Source organism: Dermacentor silvarum, chromosome 1 (assembly GCF_013339745.2).
Source record: "Dermacentor silvarum isolate Dsil-2018 chromosome 1, BIME_Dsil_1.4, whole genome shotgun sequence".
Taxonomy (NCBI): Eukaryota; Metazoa; Arthropoda; class Arachnida; order Ixodida; family Ixodidae; genus Dermacentor; species Dermacentor silvarum.
The window spans coordinates 232887945-232911280 of record NC_051154.1 but is presented as its reverse complement, the minus strand read 5'-3'; the positions used below and the strand labels follow the sequence as shown (position 1 = coordinate 232911280).

The window sequence follows — 23336 nt, the reverse complement described above, 5'->3', positions numbered from 1 at the left end:
ACTCAACAGGGCTCAATCTTGTCAGCGCTTCTTTTCAACGTTGGGATGAGGCGACTGGCCATAGAACTTGAGCAAGCACGGGACCTCGGATGTACAATCTATGCCGATGACATAACGCTCTGGGCACGCCGGGGTTCCTATGGAGAGAAACAAGACCTATTACAGGAGGCCATAGACAAAGTGGTAAACTTCACCAAGCACGTGAGTATGACGTGCGCACCCGAAAAATCAGAGTTCATGAAATTACACAGCAAGCGTCGTAAGAAAGTTGCCACGCCAAGGATTGAACTACATCTGGATGGCCGCACCATTCGCGAAGTCGCCCAAAAGAAAGTGCTGGGCTTATTTATCCAAGAGAATGGCAACGTTGATGCCACAATTTGGAGTTTAAAACAAACCGTTAAGAATGTGGCACGCATGATGTGTCGAATGAGATGCAGACGCAACGGGCTCGCGGAGGACGAAACTAGCAGGCTCGTGCAAGCGTTTGTGATTAACCGCATCCCTTACGGCCTCCCTTTCCAAAACCTCAACAAAACTGAAATGACGCAAGTTGACACCCTTATCAGAACGCATAAAAATCTGCTCTGGGTGTCCCCAACACCGTCAGCACAGATCGCCTGGAGTGGTTGGGTATTTACATCAGGACATGAAGAACATGCCGCTGCAGTTCTGATATCGCAAAGACAAAGGGTGAGCTCTAAGCCCCAGGGCCGGTCTATTCTTCGACGGCTGGGATACGAACCTCGACCCCTGCTCTGCGGCGACGACAAAGACTTGTTGTCTCGAGATTTGAGAGACCACCTCTACGTCTCACCCATTTCACGAAATATGAATGCTAAATACTACGCAGGCCGCAGACAGGCCAGGACGAGGGCTCTGCAGAAGCGATTCGACAATGATCCGGCCGCCTACTATACACGGACGCGAGTGCACCTACTCGAAGAGACTTCTACACGATCACCGCAACCATTCAAGTCACCACGATATCTGCCATGGTGAAGATTACCTCGGTATGCACAGCAGAAGCTGCAGCCATAGCGCTGGCCATACGGGACGCCGACTTCAAAGATCAACCGGCTTACGTGCTTACAGACTCGCACGCAGCTTGTTGACTCTTCATGCAGGGAATTCTACAACGCAGTGCTACAAAAATACTCGGCTCACGCTTCGACCTGGACTACGGCATAATGTGGTGCCCAGCGCGCACCGGACTTGATGGGAACGAAAGGGCAAACCGCATAGCTCGAAGAAGTAACGACCGAGTGGCGGCCAGAACCTTACAGGAACCTCCGTCCGCATTGCGCGACATATTGGAAAATCAGAGAAGGGAGAGACGAGCATTCGGCCTTCCGCACTCCAATCTAACCACAATACAAGCGCGGGACTGGCGTCGCATCCAAACGAACACATACCCACCCCTAAATCATCTATGCAAGATGCACCCGGCGCATTACACAGACACCTGCCCGTGGTGTGGAGCAAAACTTACGCTGGCTCACATAACTTGGGACTGTATGGCTTGGCCGGGAGACATCAACTCTCTCCTTCTTAGAGTGACAGACTACGTTCGGCAGTGGGAGGCGCTGCTCGCAAGCGAGGAGCGGGAGTGCCAATTGGCCCTCCTGGACCAAGCTCAGCGAGCCGCTAAAGCAAGTAGAGCCCTGGACTGAGGGCCCCACGCAGACCTGCCGTTAAACCATCTACCTATTTAATAAAGTTTTAAAGCGAAGCTTTGTACCTCTACCAGCCAAGGGTTCTGTCGTGTCTGTCGTTGTAAGCAAAAAACGATCCCGACGAACCGCTAACAATTGCAGGTATAGCAGTATAGCTTACTTGAATTCAGGCATTCATCGTACAACTAAGCACTCGTTTTCGCAAGAAAAACCACAAAAACAAGCTTCAAAGTGTTGAGCCAACATGATGGATGATAAGGGCTGCGGGCAAACAACGGAAACAGGCTCGGCGCGGTGCGTTAGATTAGATTGCAGCTGTTGCAAAGCTTATGCAGCTGCTTGAAAGAGGGTTGACATCATTCGAAACCTTTCCAGCCTAGTAACTGCTTCGGTTCATTTTCTAGACTACCCCACTATGGGGTAGTATAGTAGTGTATATCACACCGATCATAAAGCAGTAGTGAACATTGTTGTGAAGTAAATAATAATAAAGGCCGTGGTTAAAGTTACGTTGTAGTGTGTGAAATATCAAGTGCGCCGCAGTCACCGTGAGGGTGGCGTAAAAAGCTTCGCTTTCCAACCACCTTCACAGGGTGGATTGGCGGGCAATTTTTTTTCCTCCTCCTCCTCATTCTTCTAGGCTCTCCTCCAAGTGCAAGTGCCTTATTGAACTAAATTAAAGTTTAAAAGTAAATTGCGTCACAAAAATGCGTAAAGTACCACTTAAATACAAACTGCACATGTGATAGTTTCGGATTTTTATTCGAATGTACGAGAAAACATAACTATGTTAAGCGGAAACTAAAAGACAGAGCCCTTTTTCAGCTGCCGTACTAGGTCTGTCTGAATGCCCGCTGCCGCTAGGTGGTGGAGCCGTTTTTGGATAGCGTTTCAAATAATGACGATTACGGTCGCAGCACACGTTGCGCGACAGATGGAACGGGAAGAGCGCCCGCACATCAAGGACAGATACATCGTGTGCACACTTTCGTCATGTGCGCAGGTACTTGTGGGGAAGTGCAGCATACATACTCATTCTTGAAGGCACACCGCCTAGTGCAAGTGTATTGTGGAAATAATTGTATTTTTCAAAGTAAAATGCGTCCGAAAATGCATAACGTGCCACTTACACACAACCTGCAGACATGATAGCATCGGATTGTAATTATAATATACGAGAGAAAACATTTCTGTCACTCGGAAACTCAAATACAAAGCCCTCTAGCTGCTGTTTCTTTTTGATGAGCACACACCAATAACCCCGACCTACTAGAGGCTAACAGCGTCGCCTTTATATAGACCTTTTCAGAAACTGACGCTTGAGTAGCGCCATTGCCCGACACGGGCGGCGTCTAGCGTCAGAACATGTTATGCCGCCATTTTGGATTGTGAGCCTTGCGAGAGCAGGCTGGCTGCACTTCGGTTGTGTGATCTTCGCCGAGCATTATATTGATTGTTTTCTACCGCTTCGCTTGTCTTGTGCCACTTGACTTATTACATGTTTCACGTGCTGGCGTGAGCGCTGAGTGTGAAGTGCAATGGAAGCAGCAAGCCCAGCCAGTGGATGTGGCATTTCGTCGTCGGTAGCGGCGGCTGCCGCATCTGCTTCGTCGAGACCTGGCGTGTTAGTCAGCGGTGTTTTTCAGTGTTATTGCTGTGCACATGTGACTGTAGTCGTCGATTGAATCTGATGGTCATTACGTTTCGCGGTTGAGAGTTGCCTCATTTAGCGAAAGCATGGCGCGTACGTAGCTGTCGGGCAATTCATATAACCAGGCGCCGGCGGCCCGCCGACGCGTGTCAGCGGTTGCTCGATATGCAGTGGTTACTCAATACGCTTCCGACGCAACTCAACAGCTCAATCATGCAAAATTTATTGAATCTGGTGCAGCGCAGGGTGCTTTTAACCAAATGTCAAAGCAGAAGCGTGGCGCTCGAACTGCGCGGTATACCTGCGGCGAACTGATACAGCCCAGATGCTAGATTTTGAAATTACATTTATATGCAGGGCCGCGCAGGGCGCGTGTGAACGCAGAGACAATGTTTTGGCGCACACAGGGGCTGCATACATCTTTCATAGGACACAATTTTTCCAGATCGTTGCGAAGTGTATTTACCGACTTGTTCTCTTGCAGAATGCTCCAATTTGTCTCATACCGGTGTCACACGGCTACCTTTGATCGCGATCGAGCCCGTCGGAATGTTCGACCGTGATTGGCTCCCTTCCGCAGATTGAGCAAAGAAGTCAATCGCAACCGAGAAATTCGATCTATATTGGGCTCGATCACGATCAAAAGTGCGCCGTGTGACCCCCGTATTAGGTATTGGAATGAAGTCGTGTTTGAAAGAATAACAAATGCAGCCTCTGCCACTACATACGAGAAAATTTTGCATCGAAGAGCTGACAATTCTCGAAACCTATTGGAAAATGTGTCGAAAATGGTTTACCAAAACGCATTCTTTAACTGATGTGGGCATTGGCTCATATTAGACTTAAATGCTAAATCCTCAGGTGATGCAGGAAACCGGTGAAGCGTGAACATACTATATCGGCAGTGGTCTCCCGGAGTGCAGTGTTGTGAACACACTATAGTCCCCAAAATCGTTATTTCACGCTGGTTGTTGGTGCACCCATAAACTGCTTCATGAGTATACGCTATTGATAGAATGACTTACGTGCGTAAGTCATTCGTGACAAAAATAAACGGAAACATCGAAGGAAAGCTACCACTCCGCAACGCAAGCGCAAGGCAAGCTCACAGTCCAGACCAAACAGGCAAAACTGACAAATACTCTCGACGCCAGACCGTCTGATGCGACCTCATGAAAACGTCTATATAGGCACATATATGACTTCACCACAGCAAGGTTTCATCGCTTTCATCAATTCCTCAACTCCCATAACGCGCAAATATAAGTTTCACCTGATATTTGCGCACAGGCAAATAATTAGCGGTGTCAATAATGTAAATGTTCAACGATCTATTTGAGTATCAATATCTAGGCCAGTGTAATGCAATGGTTCTATTTCAATCCTATTCATTTTCGCATTTCGTCATTGCTTCGATCGGAGCTCCATCCACGTTATCAACGAGATTGGCTGGCGGTGAACGGTAGGAGATAAGAAAGGAATAGAATCAAGCAGAAGCAATCCTCGCACTGTGACGGCCTGTAGCGCAAGTAGGGAAGGCGTGTTCCATAGTCCGCCTGGAAAACACGAATTTCGCTTTGTTTTCAAGAAGGGTTTTCAAGAAATGTCCTCAAATTAAACGAACGAAACAATATAGCTAGCTATGCTTCCTCAGTGGGATTTATAACGAAGATTTCACCAAACGCGACGCGTCAGAGCACGAGGCGTTCTCACACTGTGAGCAAATTTCTGACCGTTTTTTTTTTTTCTGCCAAGGCACACGTTGGACATGTGATAGCGGACTAAATTTCGCGGCGAATAGAGTGGATTTTTGAGGACTTTTGTAAACGATAAGAGCTAACTCAATTACACATTTTATCTCAGAATTTCTTTCGTCCGATGTGCACTTGATAACAAACAGAATTCGTCTTACATTCGTTCCACGTACCTTTATAGTAGAGGATAGGTCGAGCATTATGCAATCAGAAAAAAAGAAGCTGCGTCCTGAAGGCTTTTTCTCTTTTTCACCACCGTTTAGAATCGTGCCGCAATAGTCTTAATAGAGGTTTCTCGTTCTTAAAGCCCTTTTTTGCCTTATATTCCAGATCCTCCTTTCCCCTTTATTCTTGGTGTCGCTTGTATCGGTTCCTTCCCTGTAAATAAAAAAATGATCTAGTGCCGGAAAATCTCCAACGGCTTGTGCGGATCGCACATAGTCGTCACGGGGCAATGCTTCATAATGTAGCACAAATTATGATCAAAAGGCCATCAATCTTTTCGTTGATCTGTATTCCTCCCATGCTGTCTACTTTTGATGTCGCTAGGAAAGGAGCACTCGAGATTACCACACCGTGAACCAGTGAATACACGAAGAGGGCGAGGGAGAAAGAGAAATGAAACGGAGGTAACAAGGAACAAAGAAAGAAAAGTTAACTATAGCTCAGTCGGACGCAACCAGTCAGAAAAAGAGTACGGAGGAAGGTAAGCTGCTTGGTTGGAATCGGGGAGAGAATGGTATTATAGCCAATGCTCGTGCCTAGATGTGTACGTGCCAGCACGCGCTGCTGACAGCATTTGCAAGGCCAAACGAGCTCTCAACCCCTCCCCTCCCCCTTCTTTCTTAAAGCTGTGAGCGCTTGGCGCGCCGATGAATTAGTGGCAGAGAAAGTGGTAGCTTGTAGTTACGGGCCCACCTTTCATTGTTGCCCGCATTTTTATCCCTCCCCGACGTCAAGTGAAGCAGCAACTGGCCCTCGCCACGGTGAATCAGGTGGTCACCTTTAACGAGATGCACAACAGGATCCTGCAGCTCTATCCTCTGTTTTTTTATTTTCCTTCAGAAACTCTCTCCACACAGTGTCCACCTGTCTATAAAAGCTAGCACACTCTGCAAAAACTTTAGATCACCTCCGAAAGATCGAGTCAAAACTATTTCGCTTATCGCAGACGACTGGCGCACTGCTTGAACATGAAGGTGAGAATTGTGATTTACCTGTTTGTATCTTTCGTAGGCGAATTTATCTTTGAACGAAAGTGCTGTTGAAATCGGTTTATCTCAGCAAAGAGACACGTGTCGCCGTATATGACAACTATTGTAAGGTTCTGAGGATTGATGATGATTGTTTCTGATGGTATCTCCTTTGAAACGGGGCTGCGACGAATAGCCACCTAGCCTGCTGGAGGCAATCAGGTTTTGCTGCATCCATCGCACTTGAGAATTTTGTCCTATCCCTACTCTATATTCCTATTTTTAATTGAAACTATCATAGTAATCTATTCTCCGCAAGTGCCATCAGAATCTATTGATCTAATGTGGAGCTATCTTCTATTCCGCAGCAGCCAGTTGTACACGCAAAATGGCTGAATGAGAAGTCACGGAAAACTGGCTAGAATGTTTCTGATTTCTATCTTTTTTTTTTTTCGTTTCGAGATTCGCATACAAATGTTGAAGTTAGGTCGTGGTAGTAAATGGGCATTAGACCTTTCGTTTTCGCCCTCGTGGGCCACCAATTGCAATTGAGAGCCCGGTTGACACCTGGTATTCCCAGTTACATTATCCACCATTTACGATATATTCTTTTCTTTTGAGGTTAGCTCTGCGTTATCAAGATTCTTCCTTTGAACTGACTTCATGTGCGTGTCGTCTTTTAGCAGGAGGATCTAATATTACCGTGCTACGACCTCCACACCCGTAAAGGTGCGCCCTCGAAGAGAAAAATATATCAACACATGCACCAATAGTCAACAACGCTCATTAGGCGAGTCAAAAAATGTCGCAGTTTCAACCGAAAGGCGAAGCATCAATTTCGACAGCAACTTAATAGAAAATATGGAGTAAGGATAGTAGTTTTATCAGCTGTATAAACTTTGACATGCAGCAGCACCAGCAACGCGCAGAACTGGTGTCGACGCCGTCGCCGTTTTGCCCGCGTTCGCACCGAACGCGCGCGGCGTTGGTGACTTTTGCCAGGGCCTTTGGGGGCGGCTCGTAGGTTTCCGACGAGATCGGAGCGGCAAACTCGTCGAGCAGCGTCGGAAGTCTTAACCACCTTCTCGCCTCGCAACATTTTTGTATAAATACGCATTTGGTGCCGCAGCTAAACGTCGCCTACCGTTCCTCCCTCCCGTCCCCGCATGGCCTTTGGCGCGGCGGAAGAAGTCGCGTTTGCTCTATGTATATGGTGATTGTAAAGGAGAAAGAGACGCTTAATTCTGCAGCCATTCAGGGAGCACGGCGCAGAACGCGCGTTTGTTCTCCGCCGCGCGTTCGCTCCCCGTGAAAGCGCGCGTCCCTCGCGCCCTTTCATTCGCACATACAGCGTCCGGAGCGCGGCGACAATTTCATCGCCGTTGACATCATACGGAACCTCACGGCGACGGCGACGGCGACGGTGACGCCGACGGCAGAAATCCGCTTTGGAGTGTCCATATAATTGCTATGGCAATAAAAAATGTCGCAGTTTCGCCCGAAAGGCGAAGCATCGATTGCGATAGCAAATTAGTAGAGAGTTATTCGGGGTAGGGATAGTAGTTTTATCGGCTGCATAAACTTCGACACATTGGCTTACTAACTGAATTAACAATCGTGGTGTCAGCGCGCACAAGCAAACATGAATAGATCACACTGAATGACCGCAGCCAACGACTGTCAAAACGCTGGCAGCAAGCACAGGTTCGCGCGGTCTATCGCCTCAACGGAAACTGAGCGGCGAATGCAAAGCGCATAGAAAGGTCAGAGCCGTGTAGAGATAAGAGATGGTGCGGACGACCGGAATCCCCGGGCAAAGCGCGAAGGAGAAGCTGCGCCCCCCCCCCCCCTCTTCCCGCTTTGTTGTGGGAGATTGAGGGCAAGATACGCCTTTGGTGCCGGAGCACAGCGCCGCCCCGCCTCCCTCCCTCCCTCCCATACCCCCACAGTCTTTTGCGCGACGGTCACGTTTGCTTTCCGCCGAGCGTTCGCTCTCCGTGATAGCGCGCGGGGGGGGGGGGGGGGGGGGGGTTTCGCCCTCCGTGATAGCGCGCTTTCGCTCGCGCATACGGCGCGCGGCGCCGATTTTATCGCCCTTGCAATCTATACGAAACCTCACGGCGACGACGACGGCGACGGCGATGGTAGAAATCCGGTTGAAGTGTCCATATAATTGCTATCGCAATAAAAGAGGCACCTTTCTATGCTAAGCACGACTAGAATGGGCGAAACAAAGCATGAGTTTACAGGGCAGCTTTGATGGGAGTCAAATGAGGCAGTGATATGAAGTTTTTTCCCACTGTCCACCCGCAGCTCCTGTGTCTTGCTGTGTTCGCCGGGGTAGCATGCCTTGTCCTCGCCGGTGGAGCGCACGGAGGAGTAATCGGAGGCGGGTTTGGGCAAAGTGTCGGAGTTTCCCAAGGTGGCTTCAACCAAGGAGCCGCAGGTTACAACCAGGGCTCGGGAGGCTTCTCTGGAGGCGCCTCGTCTAGTAATGCTCAGGGCTACAACAACGAGCAGGGGTACAGCTCCAGCTCAGGCTTCTCTAAGACCGATTCGGAGAGCCATGGTAGCGGTTTTGGCCAGCAGTCGGGTGGCTTCGCTGGCGGCTCCGCGGGTCAAACGTCTGGTTTCGGAAGCCAGCAACACGGCCACGTTGGTGGAGGCTAGAAGAAGGTAAGGAAATCATCCTTATCGTCATTGTCTACTTTCGTGTAGCTTCTATCGGCGACAAAGAGAAAAATCCCGCTAGGCATGCAAAACACTAGTATGCGCTTTGTCATCGTTATTGGAAACCGCGTGTTATCCAGCGTATTTACGCATTTCCTTCATCTTGAGCTTAGTTCTATGTTGTGCGCTGGCTCAACCCAACATCTTAATATATTGAATTTCTTCCCGGATTGCTACAATGAGCGAAAGGTAGCCATCGGGGGACCAATTCATATTCTCGTTTAAGTTTCGTTAAGCAAAAAAGAAACTTTGCATGTATGAGGAAGTAATTGATTTTTAAAACGTTATAGCCTTCCATGGTATTGGGGAATCAGGTACCTTAGATATAGTGCAACCAATCTTCTGCTCTTTGTACTCATGTGATTGACCGAAATTCCCAAGGCCTGTCCTATGCTGATTTGCATTTTCCTTTACCACTGTTTTCAGGTCTGCAGCATCACCTCTAGTCGTCCTTGAAACATCACCTCTACTCTCGCGCTATTCTATAGTCAACCACAAAACAGAAGAAAACCATCAAAACCATATTAAAATCAATATGTAACCATACAGAACATAAAGGGGTTCTTTTTTTAAAAAAAAGAGGGCAGATTTTTTAAAGATTTCGAATTTTTATAATAAAAGTATGCAGTTGTACGTCTGCGTGGCTCGGTTTCCTTGCATAAATGCAGACGAAGCTCATCGCAATATGGCCGAAGGAGTTCTTGTGGATTGCGTACACACGTACACCCACGCTGATACTTCAGTGCCATAAAAGTATTTTCACTTTTCTTATAATTCTGCACAAAGGCTTTTGGAAGTAAAATTACAATATAAAGAATCAGTTTATTGTGAAGGTCATGACTTCAAGGCCAAGAAAAGAAACTGTGGTACCGGAATGCATCTATGGCGACCGTAAGAGACCTTTAATAGTGGAATTGGGTGTCGCTTTTAAAAAACATTTGTGTGCTGCCTAAAGGAGCTGCGCACATGTGAGAAGTCGCTGCCAAGGACAGTGAAATATGAGGAACTTTGCGATGTGCTTTGTAGCAAGAGGAGCGCCTTTCAGAACAGGGATCCATTGTTCATGTGCTTTTTTGATTGTGCGCTTTCGATATACCTTGGTATTGGGTTTTGCTCGGTACAGCCTGGTTTAGGCAGCCGATGATCAGCGAAAACATGGCGCTGTCTTTTAGAGAAACGTTCGACTCTTGGTCGAGACAGACCAATTACTGGCGCTACTTCCACTGTCGTAGCGACAAGAGAAAGGTGGAATGTAAGTAATAATTGGTAATATCAAACATAAGGAGTCTTTTGAGGCGATTAACACTTTTTCGGAGGCTCACCCAATTTGCGTTATGCAGGGTTCACACATTTCGTTGAAACCAATGAAAACCGTCGAATTAGCAGAAAGAAATTTAAGGGCCCTTAAAGATCCTTCAAAATACCCGCCGAGGTGGCTCACTCAGCTAAGGCGTTGCGCTGCTGAGCACGAGGAAGCGGGATCGAATCGCGGCCGCGGCGGCCGCATTTCGATGGCGGTGAAATGCAAAAACGCCCGTGTGCTTGCGTTGTAGTGCACGTTAAAGAACCCCAGGTGGTCAAAATAATCCGGAGCCCTCCACTACGGCGTTCCTCATAATCAGAACTGGTTTTGGCACGTAAAACCCCAGAAAGAAGAAGAAGAAGCTCCTTGAAAATAAATTCACTTCTTCATTTCCTTGAGAACTGCGGTTGGCGATGAGTTCTGAACTTTCAAAGTAACAAACTCTGCATCCGCGCAATTCCATGGACAGTCTTTGTTGGGAAATGCTAGATATGTTCTGTTCTCAAAGTTTTGCTGAGCGATTGCGGTCTGTCATGACAACGGCCGCTGACGACAGGCTTGTTTAAATCGCCATTGCCACTACTGCACTAGACGCAGCTAGATCAAGCGACCAAGCCGTACCAACATTTTTGTTTTATTTTCTTTCGCTATTTGGTTTACACAGCACTGTCATAGCTCACTTGTTGAGGCCTGGGCTTTAGAAATGCCTAGAGGAGTAAGTTTCAGCCATGCAGCCTTAATCTGATGAGTATCTTTGTGTGAAGCCGAACTCCACCAATCCTCATAGAACGAAGTGTGTGATGTGCCATAAGGTGATGGGAATCGTTACAATAGGAAAGTAGACTTTCACAAGCCCCTTGAAGATCTTGATGTCTGTGTTCAATTCAGTGGCTGCTTCGCTGTGAACAATTTCAGCTAAGGAGAAGGAGCGTTGAATATTTTGTTTTAGTTTATGAGTCGGACTGGTTTGTTACAACGTCCTTAAAATAGGACTTTAGCAACCTGGAAATCCTATAATTGTCCTTGAATTTTGCGTCCAATGTTCTGTACGAACCTTGAGTATGTAGAGGATGCTGCACTTACTTGCACGCGAATTCAACACATTGGAGTAGAATGAACCACAGTTTATGCATCTCCGATTATATACACTGGACACAATATTAAGCCTTCGACTTCCACTATGACTTCCCCGAAGAGACGCTACCATTTTGTATAGGCTATGGTTGGGCGTCGCATTTACTAATGCCTACGCGTTCCGCATGGGGATGGCCGACACCGCAGCAGGTGGTGACTGCGGCGACAAGGAAACAATCCATCACGTTCTATGCCAGTGCCCGCAGTACAGTGTGCAGAGACAATTGCTTTCTCTAGTGCAGAACAAGTGGGACAACCGGCCTTTGTCGGAAGAAAGGATTTTACAACAACGACTGAACATCCCATAATAAAAAAATTATATTATGGGGTTTTACGTGCCAGAACCAGGATCTGATTAGGAGGCACGCCATAGTGGGGGGCTCCGGAAAATTTCGACCACCTGGGGTTCTTTAGCGTGCACCTAAATCTAAGTACACGGGTGTTTTTGCATTTCGCCCCCATCGAAATGCGGCCGCAGGGGCCGCGATTTGATCCCGCGACCTCGTGCTTAGCAGCCCAGCACCATAGCTAGGCAACCACGGCGGGTGAGAGGCGTTCTTAAATAGTGTTTCCTATAATGACGATTACAGTCGAAGCACACGCTGTGCGTGTGCTTCGACTTCGGCTTCGAAAGAAAAGTTTATTTTCGAAAAACCAAAGCCATCACAGGGCACTCATACATTGGTGAGAGTGACGCTGGTGTTAAGGTAGTAGACTGGGAGGACTACTCTGCGCTCCAACAATCAAAATCTTTACACAAATATACAACCGCACTAGCTCCACGCAAACCGTTCACAAAGAGACACGGGGGTTGCCACCACCGCCGACAAAAGGTTGCCGCTGTTCGGCCCCTTAGCACAAACAAATTAGAACACTTCCACATCAGGAAAGACCACATAAAGTCTAGCCTTGCCATCCACCAGAGATACAAATGGGCAGGACCAGTGCCGCAGGAACTCAACTTCGCCGTGTGTAACCAATTTGGTATCTAGGAAGCTTAGTATAATCCTCCTAAGGTGAGCAAGCAAAGGCCATTGCAGCCGCAGGCATCGGCGACCGCTAACCGCCCTGCAACGATTTCGCCAAAGGACATATTCCCCGGCGGCGAGGACGAGCCTTCCGTATAGGCGCCTCGGGGACACCAGCCCCTAGTGTAATACAGGGCCAGCCTATACTTTGCATGCATCGATGCACGAGATGCCAGTAGGTCGTGGCTACCACATAACTTGCGACAGCGTGTGCCGCTGTCTCTGTGTTTCCGCAGTTGGGGCACCTCGCTTGCTGGACCATCCCCCAGTGCTGTAGGCGTTCTAGTGTAGGCAGAATTCTCCATGCCCTTTCCCACTGCATGTCCGCTACTTTCTTGGGGAGTCTAGTTGACGTTAATTCCAACCATGGAAACGTCGGCGGCGGGCTATTTAAGGTGGACCGGGCGGATACGACCATTTCGCAGAGCCGCGCCGGCGCTACATCTCTTGGCTCTACCTCGGAGTCGACGGCGCTGAGTTTCCGGAAGAGCGAGATGACTGCCCTGTAATACTGTGGCGTGTCTTCAGCACTCGGGTATAGATTCCCTATAACGCTCGGGGGACTAGTACCCTCCGAAATGGACCTAGGAAATACACGGCGAGCGGCCTTGCGGCTACTCCTACGTCATCTACGGTTGTCACCAGTGTCTTAAGGCCAATCAGTAGCGCCATCGTTTCGATACAGGGCAGGCTGAAGCCCCCGAGGCGCCTTGGTAATCGTAGGGCGTCCGTATGCAGACGCTATGTGCCGCCATCCCAGAAGAAAGACAAAACGGCGTGGCTGAGGGCCTGCAGCAATGGTCTTGGAGGAAGTGCGACCTGAGCAACATAAAAGAAATGCGACAGAAAAATACACTTAACAAGACAGGCTTTCTCTGCAAAAGAGAAATTGCAGAGTCTTGTCTTCTGAGTAGCATTCTTAACCTCTTGGACGAACGGTTCCCATACATCTGGTGCGAAGTCTGATCGATCGAACTCTACTCCCAAAAGCTTAATCCTTACTACTATTTTAAAGGGACACTAAAGAGAAACAGGAAGTTCAGCTGGAATAAAAGAGGGACCTTCAGGAATGCATGCAGTTTTTGTTGGGTGCAAAAATATGAGTTATTAGCGCAGAAATTCGTAAACAAAGACCAAATATCTCTTCCTCAATTTCTCTCACCCCATATTTGGCGCTGAAGCAGTGTCGTCACAGATTTCATTGCTCTCAGCGAATCTGAACGCGCAATGAAGCGCTTGCGTAAACGGCCGAGGCGCTGGCTGCGTCATGGTTGCATGGCCGCTGCGTTTGCGTTCGCCGCGATGGATACTGTTGCTGCCGCTGAACCTTGCAACGAAGAGCTCGCCAGGGAAGCAGGACTGCATTTCAGCGATATTCAGTGAAACGGAGCGCGAAATGATCCTCCGTTCTCGAGCGGTAGGTGTTTCTGCGTGCGATGGCGGTGAGCCGCCGGCCGCCCCGGCGGAAAACAGCGCTTCGTTTTCGTCGACCGAAGGCAAGGCGTGCGGTCCGTCAGGCGACGATGTTCCCTACAGAACAAGCGTAGAAAGTTGCGCACGTGCTCGGTATGGTTATTTCGTGGCTTTATTTATTGACAATCAGTACTCACCGAGGCGCCAGTTTGCTGCTGCAGGGACACCGGTAGGGGGTTTGATGAAGGCCGCAGTGAGGGAACAGCTGCTCGAGAAAGGGCTGGCCTCTGGGGCACGCCAAGATACTTTCCGAGGGCAGGATTATATACATAATCCGAGGGCGAGAAATGCAGAGAGCACACCATCGGTTTCTCTGGCTCTTTTGCCGTTTTATCATCGGCAGAGCACTGAGCCATTGAGAACGCCGGGGAGCTGGGGCTCATCGCGCGGCACCACATGAAAGGACACAATCGGGTCAACACTGCCGCTGCCACTGAGCAAGCGCCTTGGGCCACTTATACAGCCCTCAACACTACACACGAGGCATTTTCTGGCTGTTTCCCGCGAAGTCAACGTTTTTCGAGTCACGCAACACGCAACTAAACACTGTAGTGCAACACAGGCGCGCGCGATGATGCATTGAGCAAAAACGAAACTACGAAACTATCACGACCGGATGTATAGCGCCATGCCATTTTTTCTTATTTATTTAATTTTCCGCTAAACTTGTACTTCCTCACTTGAAACGGTTTAAAAAGTTGGCAAATGCTGTTTATGTACGTTTAAGGTGTATTTCATTTTGCGTTTTATTAACAGCGATAAATCGCTCTCGATAATCGCGACCGGCCTGCGTTTGTAATCTCCGACGTCATGAACGTGTGGTGCGGGAAATTCGAAGGAGCGTCAGCACCTATCGTTCAGTTTTTCGCTATTTTCTCGCTTATTAAACATCTGTTTGCAGTAAGAATGGTATGACTGTGATCGTGAAAGGATAATCTACCATTTAAGCTCAACTTCCGGTTTCTCTTTAATGTCCCTTTAAGGTTGTGTGGCATGCCTGGTCTAAGCTGGTCGCCAAGAGCTAAAGCACAGCTTTTCGCCATGTTCAGTTTCGCCCCCGATATGCTTCTATACTCGTCTAAACACCTGAGCACTTAAAGCAAACTGTCTGGGTCTCTGATAAACACGGTCACGTCATCGGCATACGCTGAAACCGTTATGACCCATTTTACCGGGAGCGGAAGGCCGCGCACTTTCGTATCAGCGCATATCAATCGAATAAAGGGGTCTTTATAGAATAAAGCATCGGGCTTAAGGCGTGCCCCTGTCGGACGCCCCTACTTAGTCTTATCGTTCTCTTTGCCACTCCGTTTAAGACCAAGGTGCTGGACATGTTCCGGTATATTTCCCGGAACAAATCGATGATTTCTGTTGCAAAGCTATACATGCGCAGTACCCCAAAAAGGTACTCGTGCCTGACTCTGTCAAAGGCGTGCTCTTGGTCCTTCGTATCCTCAGTATACGAAGGTATTCCAGCCTACGACCATGTAGGCTGAAAATACGAGCCTTGAGCAGGCTCTCAGCAATGATAACAAGTACATATGTAAGTTATCCTGCCAAACGAAGGCGGAGGATCTGATCATTTAAGCTTTCGGTCATCAGCTCAGGGCATGACTTATTACATAATGCGCTTGACAAGCATGTTTTTGCGATTCTCCTCTTAACCAACTTAGAGTGCGCCGACTAATATGGGAGCAGTGGCTTGTTCGCACGAGGCTCGTATTTCCAGAGTACATGGTCGTTGCAAATAAAAACTTAATGTCAAGAAAGCGAATACTTCCGTCAATCGGCAGTTCATGCGTTAATTTTAAAGGAGATAAACCCTCGCGTATAAAAGACGGGGCATTAGTGGTTAAAAAATCAGAACAGTTCGAGCTGCAGTCAAGTAGAACTAAAAAGTCATCGACGTATCTAAAAACTTTGAGAATATTAAAATCCGGAAGCCGACCACTCATGTGCTTGTCTAGTTCTGCTAAATATATATCGATCAGAATCGGAGTTTTCACGATCCGATGCAAATTCCCTCCTTCTTTATGCAAGGCTACCCTTTCCACAGAATGAAAGCAGGCCGAAGATAAAAACTAAGAAGTTCTAAGAAAGCGTCATTTGACATCCCGGTTGCGTTCGTGAAGGCAACGTTTCCAAAAGTGTCAATAGAACACTGAACACTGAAGAGCAGACCTGAATGCGATAAGAAATAAAAGAGGTCTGCTATCTCTGCAGGGAAGGCCTTAATATTCTTATATGTTAATGACCTGAAGTGATCCAGTACCACATCAGAGTTATTTACAATTTTTCCAGCCTGCCTTGGGTAGATAAGAGGAACGTAGCTATCATCCCGTATATCCACGGCCTTTCACACCGTTTAACGAAGATAGGTCAACGTGCGAATGTTAGGGTTGTGTTTTCAGCATCTACAAAATTGCAATGTCTGTGCAGACTAACCAGACCAGGCCTGTCTCAGATGCGCATGTGCAAAAACAAACACCAGGACCCGTTTGCTGAATGTGCGGGAGCTATTGTTTACAACCTTCCTTTAAAGTGTGGGAAAAATTACGTGGGACAAAGCGGTTGGTCCCTCAACGAGCGTTTAAAGGAACACAGGTATAATGTAGCAGAAAAACGGGGTGGATTCCTTGACGCTCACTGCAGGCATTGCAAGTGCGCTGATGCCGGGGCGAATGATTGTGACCGCTTGACGTGTGCTCCAGCATACAGAGACTGCTCCATCGTGGGATAACCACGAGGAAGATTAACTTGCGAAATTATTGAAGCAAAAATAATTGATAGGTTCGGGGATAACTGTATTTCAGAACCATCAATTGCCCTTTCCCGCAAGGAGTTAGCTTACCTGCGTAATGGTGTGTAAGGTATGTTTTTAAGCGGCACATGTATGATGATGTCTGCGAAAAAGTTATATATATATGTGTGTGTGGGCCCTTTGCTCGGAATAAATATTGTTGCAAGTTAGCGCCTGCGTGTGTCACCTCTTCCTTAGTCCTTGTCTTTTCATGCGCTATAAGCCTCACGAAATAGCCGATTCATCGACGCTCGAAGACATTGAAAGAAGAGGTCGTTTCAAGTCCGGTTTATCAACCAACATTTCATCGCTCAGTCCCAGAAGGTCGGAAACATGGCTCACGGGGTTGCATATACTGGGGTCCCGGCATTGCGTAACGAGGGACATGGGGCTCAGTGGCGTCGGGCCCGCCTGCGTGCCAGGCCCTTCTGCGGTGGCTGTCTTTTCCTAGTATCCAGGGTCTGCATCCTGTGTCCGCGTCCAGTGGACCAGCGGGTTTCTTTCGCGTCAGGGACTTCTCGTGGCATAGCAGTTGCTTCCGAGTAGGAAGGCGCCCGCGGCCTCTTCTCGTACTCAGTTGCTGGAACGTCTGTGCTCTCCGCATCACCTGAAGAATCGTGTTTCACACTGGACTGTGACGCTGAATCCGGGGTTAGAACGTTCTCCTCCGCTGTGAAACTTGGTGCTGAACCGTGGGGACCAGTACTGCCTTCTTGGGTGGGCGTTGTTGCTTGTTGGCAGTCGGAATTTCCAGGTTCTCTCTCCTCTGTCTCCTTCAACGGGGGCGTAAACTCAGCACGTGGTTCGTCAACAGCCGCGGTGGCCTGCGTCCGCTCTGCCGGCGCCGTTCCAGCCGCAAAAGCCTATGACCTGGACGGCAGACAATCTGCGGTAACGTGTTCATCTGCGCAGCGACGGCAAGGTGCGGAGCAATCGGTTGTTTCATGGCCGAACACTTATACACCTGGCACACCGGGGCGTGATGTATTCCTTTCCGACGTGGCTTTTTTGGGCGCATCAGGAGCACACGTTGTTGACAACACTGTAGTCGCACATTATTCGGTGACCGTATACTGTCATGAAGCTCGGTACAGGCCTGAGTCTTTCAATGCGGACCATCCGCAGGCTCTTACAAACATGCTGTCTTCCTTTAAAGGATTGCTCATGAATTTCCAGAACCTTGCCGTACATGGAAAATGCCACGGCTAAAGGGGCGTCCCCGACAAAAAGTGACCTCTGAAGACTGTCACCGCTACAAATTGAGGGCAACCTTGGACTACTGATACTGCTTCTCCATAAAGGACAAAGCTACCGTCTGTTAAGAGCTTAGGTGCAGCAGCCGCTGAGGCAACCACTCTGCAGGACTTAGTTCCACTTTGATGCTGCAAGGACTTCAAGTTTTTCGGACTTGTGGTCTCTTCAATGGCGTCAATAATGTCATCGGCGGTAGCGTTTGGGGGAACACTGAAGCAAAAGCAGTGCACCGTTGGAGGGGGGAGCGGGCACGGAACGTAATCCTCACGATGCAGAGGACCAGCTAGAATGAACGAGAACCAGACGGAAAAGGCGGTGGTGCTGAGTAATTTCAACTGGCACAAAGCTGAAGCAAAAATTACTAAACGCACCGCCACAGGTTTAGACGAGGTACCCGTTACACTGATTAATGAGCTAGGACCAACGAATAAGGAAGCACTGTTGAAAGCAGTAGAAAAATGTTTTCAACATCAGCGAATACAAGACAGTTGGCGACAAAGTAGCATGAATTTAATTTATAAAGGTAAGGGGGGAAAAGATAGAATTCAGTCGTATAGACCTTTGACCTGTCTGTATATACAGGTTAGCAAAGCAGGCGATTAAATTGAAGCTGCAAACATCGCCAGAAAATAATGGCATATCAGGAGAACTTCAGATCGGTTTCAGCATCGGTAGGCGTCTGGATGATAACTTATTTGTCCTTACTCAGTGAATCGAAATATCCATAGAAGAAAGGAAACCGCTATATGTGACTTTTTGTGGACATAACCGGAGCGTAGGACAACGTAGATCGCAGCATTTTGTGGAATATTCTGGAAAGGGAAGGTATAGGCAACGACAGTATACAGCTATTGAGGGTGATTTACCCATTAATACCGTTCGTGTTGAATGGGAAGGGATGACTGAGCGAGGATAAAGTTGATATCAACAAGGGACTGAGACAGGGTTGCCCTTTATCACCGCTGCTGTTTATGATGTACGTGGCAAGGATAGAAACGGCACTAGAAGGTATCAAAGTCGGGTTTAACCTCTCACACAAACAAGCTGGCACAATAGTTGAGCAGCAGCTTCCAGGTTTATTTTATGCGGACGAAATTGTGTTGCTTGCGAACAAGCAAACTGATATGCAACATCTGGCTGATATCTGTGGAGCAGAATGTGAGAATTTCAGATTAAAATTTGGCTTTAAAAAATCTGGTTTTATGATATTCAGTGAAAACAGTGAACAGACAGTGATACAGGGCCAGGATATACCTCGGGGAAAATAATACAAATACCTTGGTATAAGGGTAAACGAAGGCGACAGATATCTGGAGACACAGGAAAAAACAATAATATCAAACGGGAAGAGAAACGCGGCCATAATGAAACACAGTGCGCTATGGGGATACAATAGGTACAAGGTGCTCCGGGGTATGTGGAAAGGTGTCATGGTTCCAGGGCTTACATTTGGAAATGCGGTTGTTTGCTTGAAGTCAGGAGTAGAATCAGGACTCGATGGCAACCAAAGGTCAGTGGGACGCCTCTCGTTGGGCGCCCACGGGAAGACTACTAATGAAGCTGTGCAGGGTGATATGGGCTGGACAAATTTTGAAGCAAGGGAGGCTCAGAGTAAAAATGATTTTGAAGAACGACTGAGGAAAATGGAAGAAAGTAGATGGGGTGCAAGAGTATTCAGGTATTTGTACAGACAAAACATTGACTCACACTGGAGGAAAAGAACTACGAAGCTTACCAGCAGATATGCGACCGATATGCATGGACAGCAGCACTGCAAAAAGACCGTCAAACGTAAAACGCTGAGAAAAGGTTATGGGTGGCGGCAGTGGAAAAGAAACCTGCTATGACTACTTACCTTAAAGGAAAAAAAAACACATTAGGACAGAAAGAATCCTTGATAACTCAAAGGGAAGTTCCTTACTTTTCGAAGCGAAATCAAGATGCCTTAGAACTCGTCGTTATTAAGCGAGGTGCACCAAGGACAAAGACGCATGTGCTTGCTGCGGTAAAGCTAGAGAAACGGTGAAACATGTTTTATTGAAATGTGAAGAAATCTATCTTGCTGCAAGCTTACGTTTCTCTGACCTCCTTAAAGCCCTTGGAATCAGGGATAGAAGGGGCAAAGCAAACATGTCCGCTATAAAGATTAGTAAGGGGCGGTTGGCAGTTTGGTGGCAGAAAAGTAGGAAGACCGCTAATAACGGAGACGTAAAGAAACAGAGTTCCCAGTAATGGTTCAAAAAGGTTGATGCGTGGAATTATTTGCATTTGTGTTTATCAAAAATAAAGTTAGGACATTAGACAGAATAATAACAAGAGCTTGGTGGCGCAACCCACCACCCCGTTTCAAAGGGGAGGCTCATATCTAGCATGCTTCCATCCATCCATCCGTACTCGACGAGAGAACAGACGCCAACTGATCGTGTGCACACTTTCAACAAGTGCACAGGCACGTCTGGGGAAATGCAGCACACAGCCTCATTTTTCTAGGCACACCGCCTAGTGCAAGGCCATTATGGAACTAATTGCATTTCTCAAAAAAATGCGTCAGAAAATTTATAACGTGCGCCTTACATACAACCTGCAGACAAGACAGCATCGGATTGTAATTATAATATACGAGACAACTCATTTCTGTTACGCGGAAACTCGAAGACAAAGCCATCCAGCTGCCGTGTGTTTTCGGTGAGCACAGACCGATAACCCCGACTAACTAGAGGCGAACAGCATCGCCGTTATATATAAGCACATATATGACTTCACCACTGCAAGATTTCATCATTTTCATCAATTCAGCAATTCCAGATCCTCCTTTTCCCCCTTTATACTTAGTGTCGCGCGTATCGGTTCGTTCTCTGTAAATGAAAATCATCTAGTGCTGTAACCTATCAAACGGCTTGTGTGGATCGCTCACAATCATCACAAGACAATGCTTCAAAATGGAGCACAAATTATGACCAAAAGGCCATCAATCTTTTCGTTGATTTGTATTCCTCCCATGCTGTCTACTTTTAATGTCGCTAGGAAAGGAGCACTCGAGATTACCACACCATAAACGAGTGAATACAAGACACGGGGCGAGGCAGAAAGAGAAATGAAAAGCAGGTAACCAGGAGCAAGGAAAGAAAAGTTAACTAATGCTCACTGGGACGCAACCATTCAGAAAAAAGGACGGGGAAGGTAAGCAGCTTGGCTGGAATCGGGGAGAGTGGTTCCATAGTCAATGCTCGTGCCTGTGTACGTGCCACCACGTGCTCCTGACAGCATTTGCAAGGCCAACGAGCTCTAACCCCCCCCCCCCCCCCCCCCTGCTTTCTTAAAGCTGTGAGAGCTTGGCGCGGATGAACAAGTGGCAGAGAAAGTGGTGGCTTGTAGTTACGGGTCCATCTTTCTTTGTTACCCACCTTTTTCTCCCCCGCAACGTCATCCTGTGGCTCTGTTCTCTTGGTTTAAGGAATTTCCGTTTAGAAACTCTCTCCAAAAAGTGCCCGCCTGTCTATAAAAGCTAGCGCACTCTGCAAAAACTTAAGACCAGCTCCGCAAGATCGAGTCAAAACTATTTCGCTTGTCGCAGACGACTGGCGCACTGCTTAAACATGAAGGTGAGACTTGTGATTTACCTGTTTGTATCTTCCGTAGCGAATTTCTGTTTGAACGAAATTGCTGTTGACATCGTTTTATCTCAGCAAAGAGACACGTGTCCCCGTATAAGACAACTGTTTTGTTTTGACGATTGATGATGATTGTTTCTCATCGTATCCCCTTTGAAACGGGGCGGCGACGATTAGTCACCTAGCCTGCTTGAGGTAACCAGGTTTTACTGCATTCATTGCACTTGAGAATTTTGTCATTCTCTACATTATATTCCTTCTTTTCATTGAAACTATAATCGTTATCTATTCTCAGAAAGTGCCATCACAACTTATTCATTTGCTGTGGAGCTCTATTCTATTACACAGCAGTCAGTCGTACACGCAAAATGACTCAATGAAATGTCACAGAAAGCTGACTGGAATAGTTCTGATTTATTTCTTTTTTTTTCGTTTCGAGATTCACGAACACATATAAAAATATTGAAGTTAGCTTGTGGTCGTCAATGTGCATTGGACATTTCGTTTACGCCCTCATGGGCCACCTATTCCAATCGAGAGCCCCTGTCGACTCCTGGTACTGTCAGTTGCAGTATCCACCATTTACGATATATTCTATTATTTTGTAGTTAGTTCTGCGTTATCAAGCTTCGTTCCTCTGGACTAACGTCATGTTCGTGTCGTCTTTCGCGTAGCTTCACACGAGCAGCAGGATCTAATTTTGCCGTGCTACGAACTCCGCACTCGTAAAAGTGCACCTTCGAAGATAAACATGTATCAACAGATGCACCAATAGTTAACAACGCTCATTAAGCGAGAACAAAAAAACAACACATTTCCCATGCTATGAACGACTAGAATGGACGAAACAAAGATTGACTTTACAGGGCAGCGTTGATAAGACAAATGAGGCAGTGATATGAAGTTTTCTCCCACTGTCCACCTGCAGCTCCTGTGTCTTGCTGTGTTCGCCGGCGTAGTATGCCTTGCCCTCGCCGGCGGAGCGCACGGAGGAGTCATTGGAGGCGGGTTTGGGCAAAGTGCCGGAGGCTCCCAGGGTAGCTTCACGCAAGGAGCCGTAGGCCACAACCAGGGCTCGGCAGGCTTCTCCGGAGGCACCTCGTCTAGTAATGTTCAGGGCTACAACAACAAGGAGGGGTACAGCTCTAGCTCAGGCTTCTCTAAGACCGACTCGAAGAGCCACGGTAGTGGTTTTGGCCAGCAGTCGGGTGGCATCGCAGGCGGCTCCGCAGGTCAAACGTCTGGCTTCGGAAGCCAGCACCATGGCCACGTTGGCCGACGCTAGAAGAAGGTAAGGAAACCATCCTTGTCGGCATTGCCTTCTTTCGTGGAACTTATATCGACAACACAGAGAAAATTCGCGCTAGGCATGCAAAATACTAGTATGCGCTTTGTCATCCCTATTGGAATCGTGTGTTATCCAGTGTTTTTAGGCGTTCCTTCATCTTAAACTTAGTTCTAAGTTGTGCGCTGGCCTAGCCCAACATCTTACTATATTGAATTTCTTCCCGGATTGCTACAAATGGCAAAAAAGCAGCCATTCGTGGACCTATTCATATCCTCGTCCACACTTCATTAAGAAAAAAGTAAACGTTGAATGTATCAGGAAGTTGATTTTTATAACGTTAGAGCCTTACATGGTATTGGGGAATCAGGTATCTTAGACAAAGTGTAAGCAATCTTCTGCTCTTTGTACTCATGCGATAGATGGAAAATTCCAAGGGCTATC

At 47.6% G+C, this 23336-nt stretch overlaps 1 protein-coding gene across 2 annotated transcripts; it reads left to right on the top strand.

Annotated features, from left to right (window-relative positions):
• Positions 1–6202: 6202 nt before the first annotated feature.
• LOC119436916 (keratin, type I cytoskeletal 9-like) lies at positions 6203–22892 on the top strand. Of its 2 annotated transcripts, none has more exons than XM_049660100.1 (2): positions 6203–6280; positions 22536–22892. In XM_049660100.1, the coding sequence occupies exons 1-2, from the start codon at positions 6275–6277 to the stop codon at positions 22890–22892; spliced, it is 363 nt and encodes a 120-aa protein (XP_049516057.1). In that variant the 5' UTR covers positions 6203–6274. The 2 variants fall into 2 exon arrangements, with proteins under 2 accessions (XP_049516057.1, XP_049516058.1); XM_049660101.1 differs by lacking the exon at positions 6203–6280 and adding an exon at positions 21578–21598.
• Positions 22893–23336: the final 444 nt, after the last annotated feature.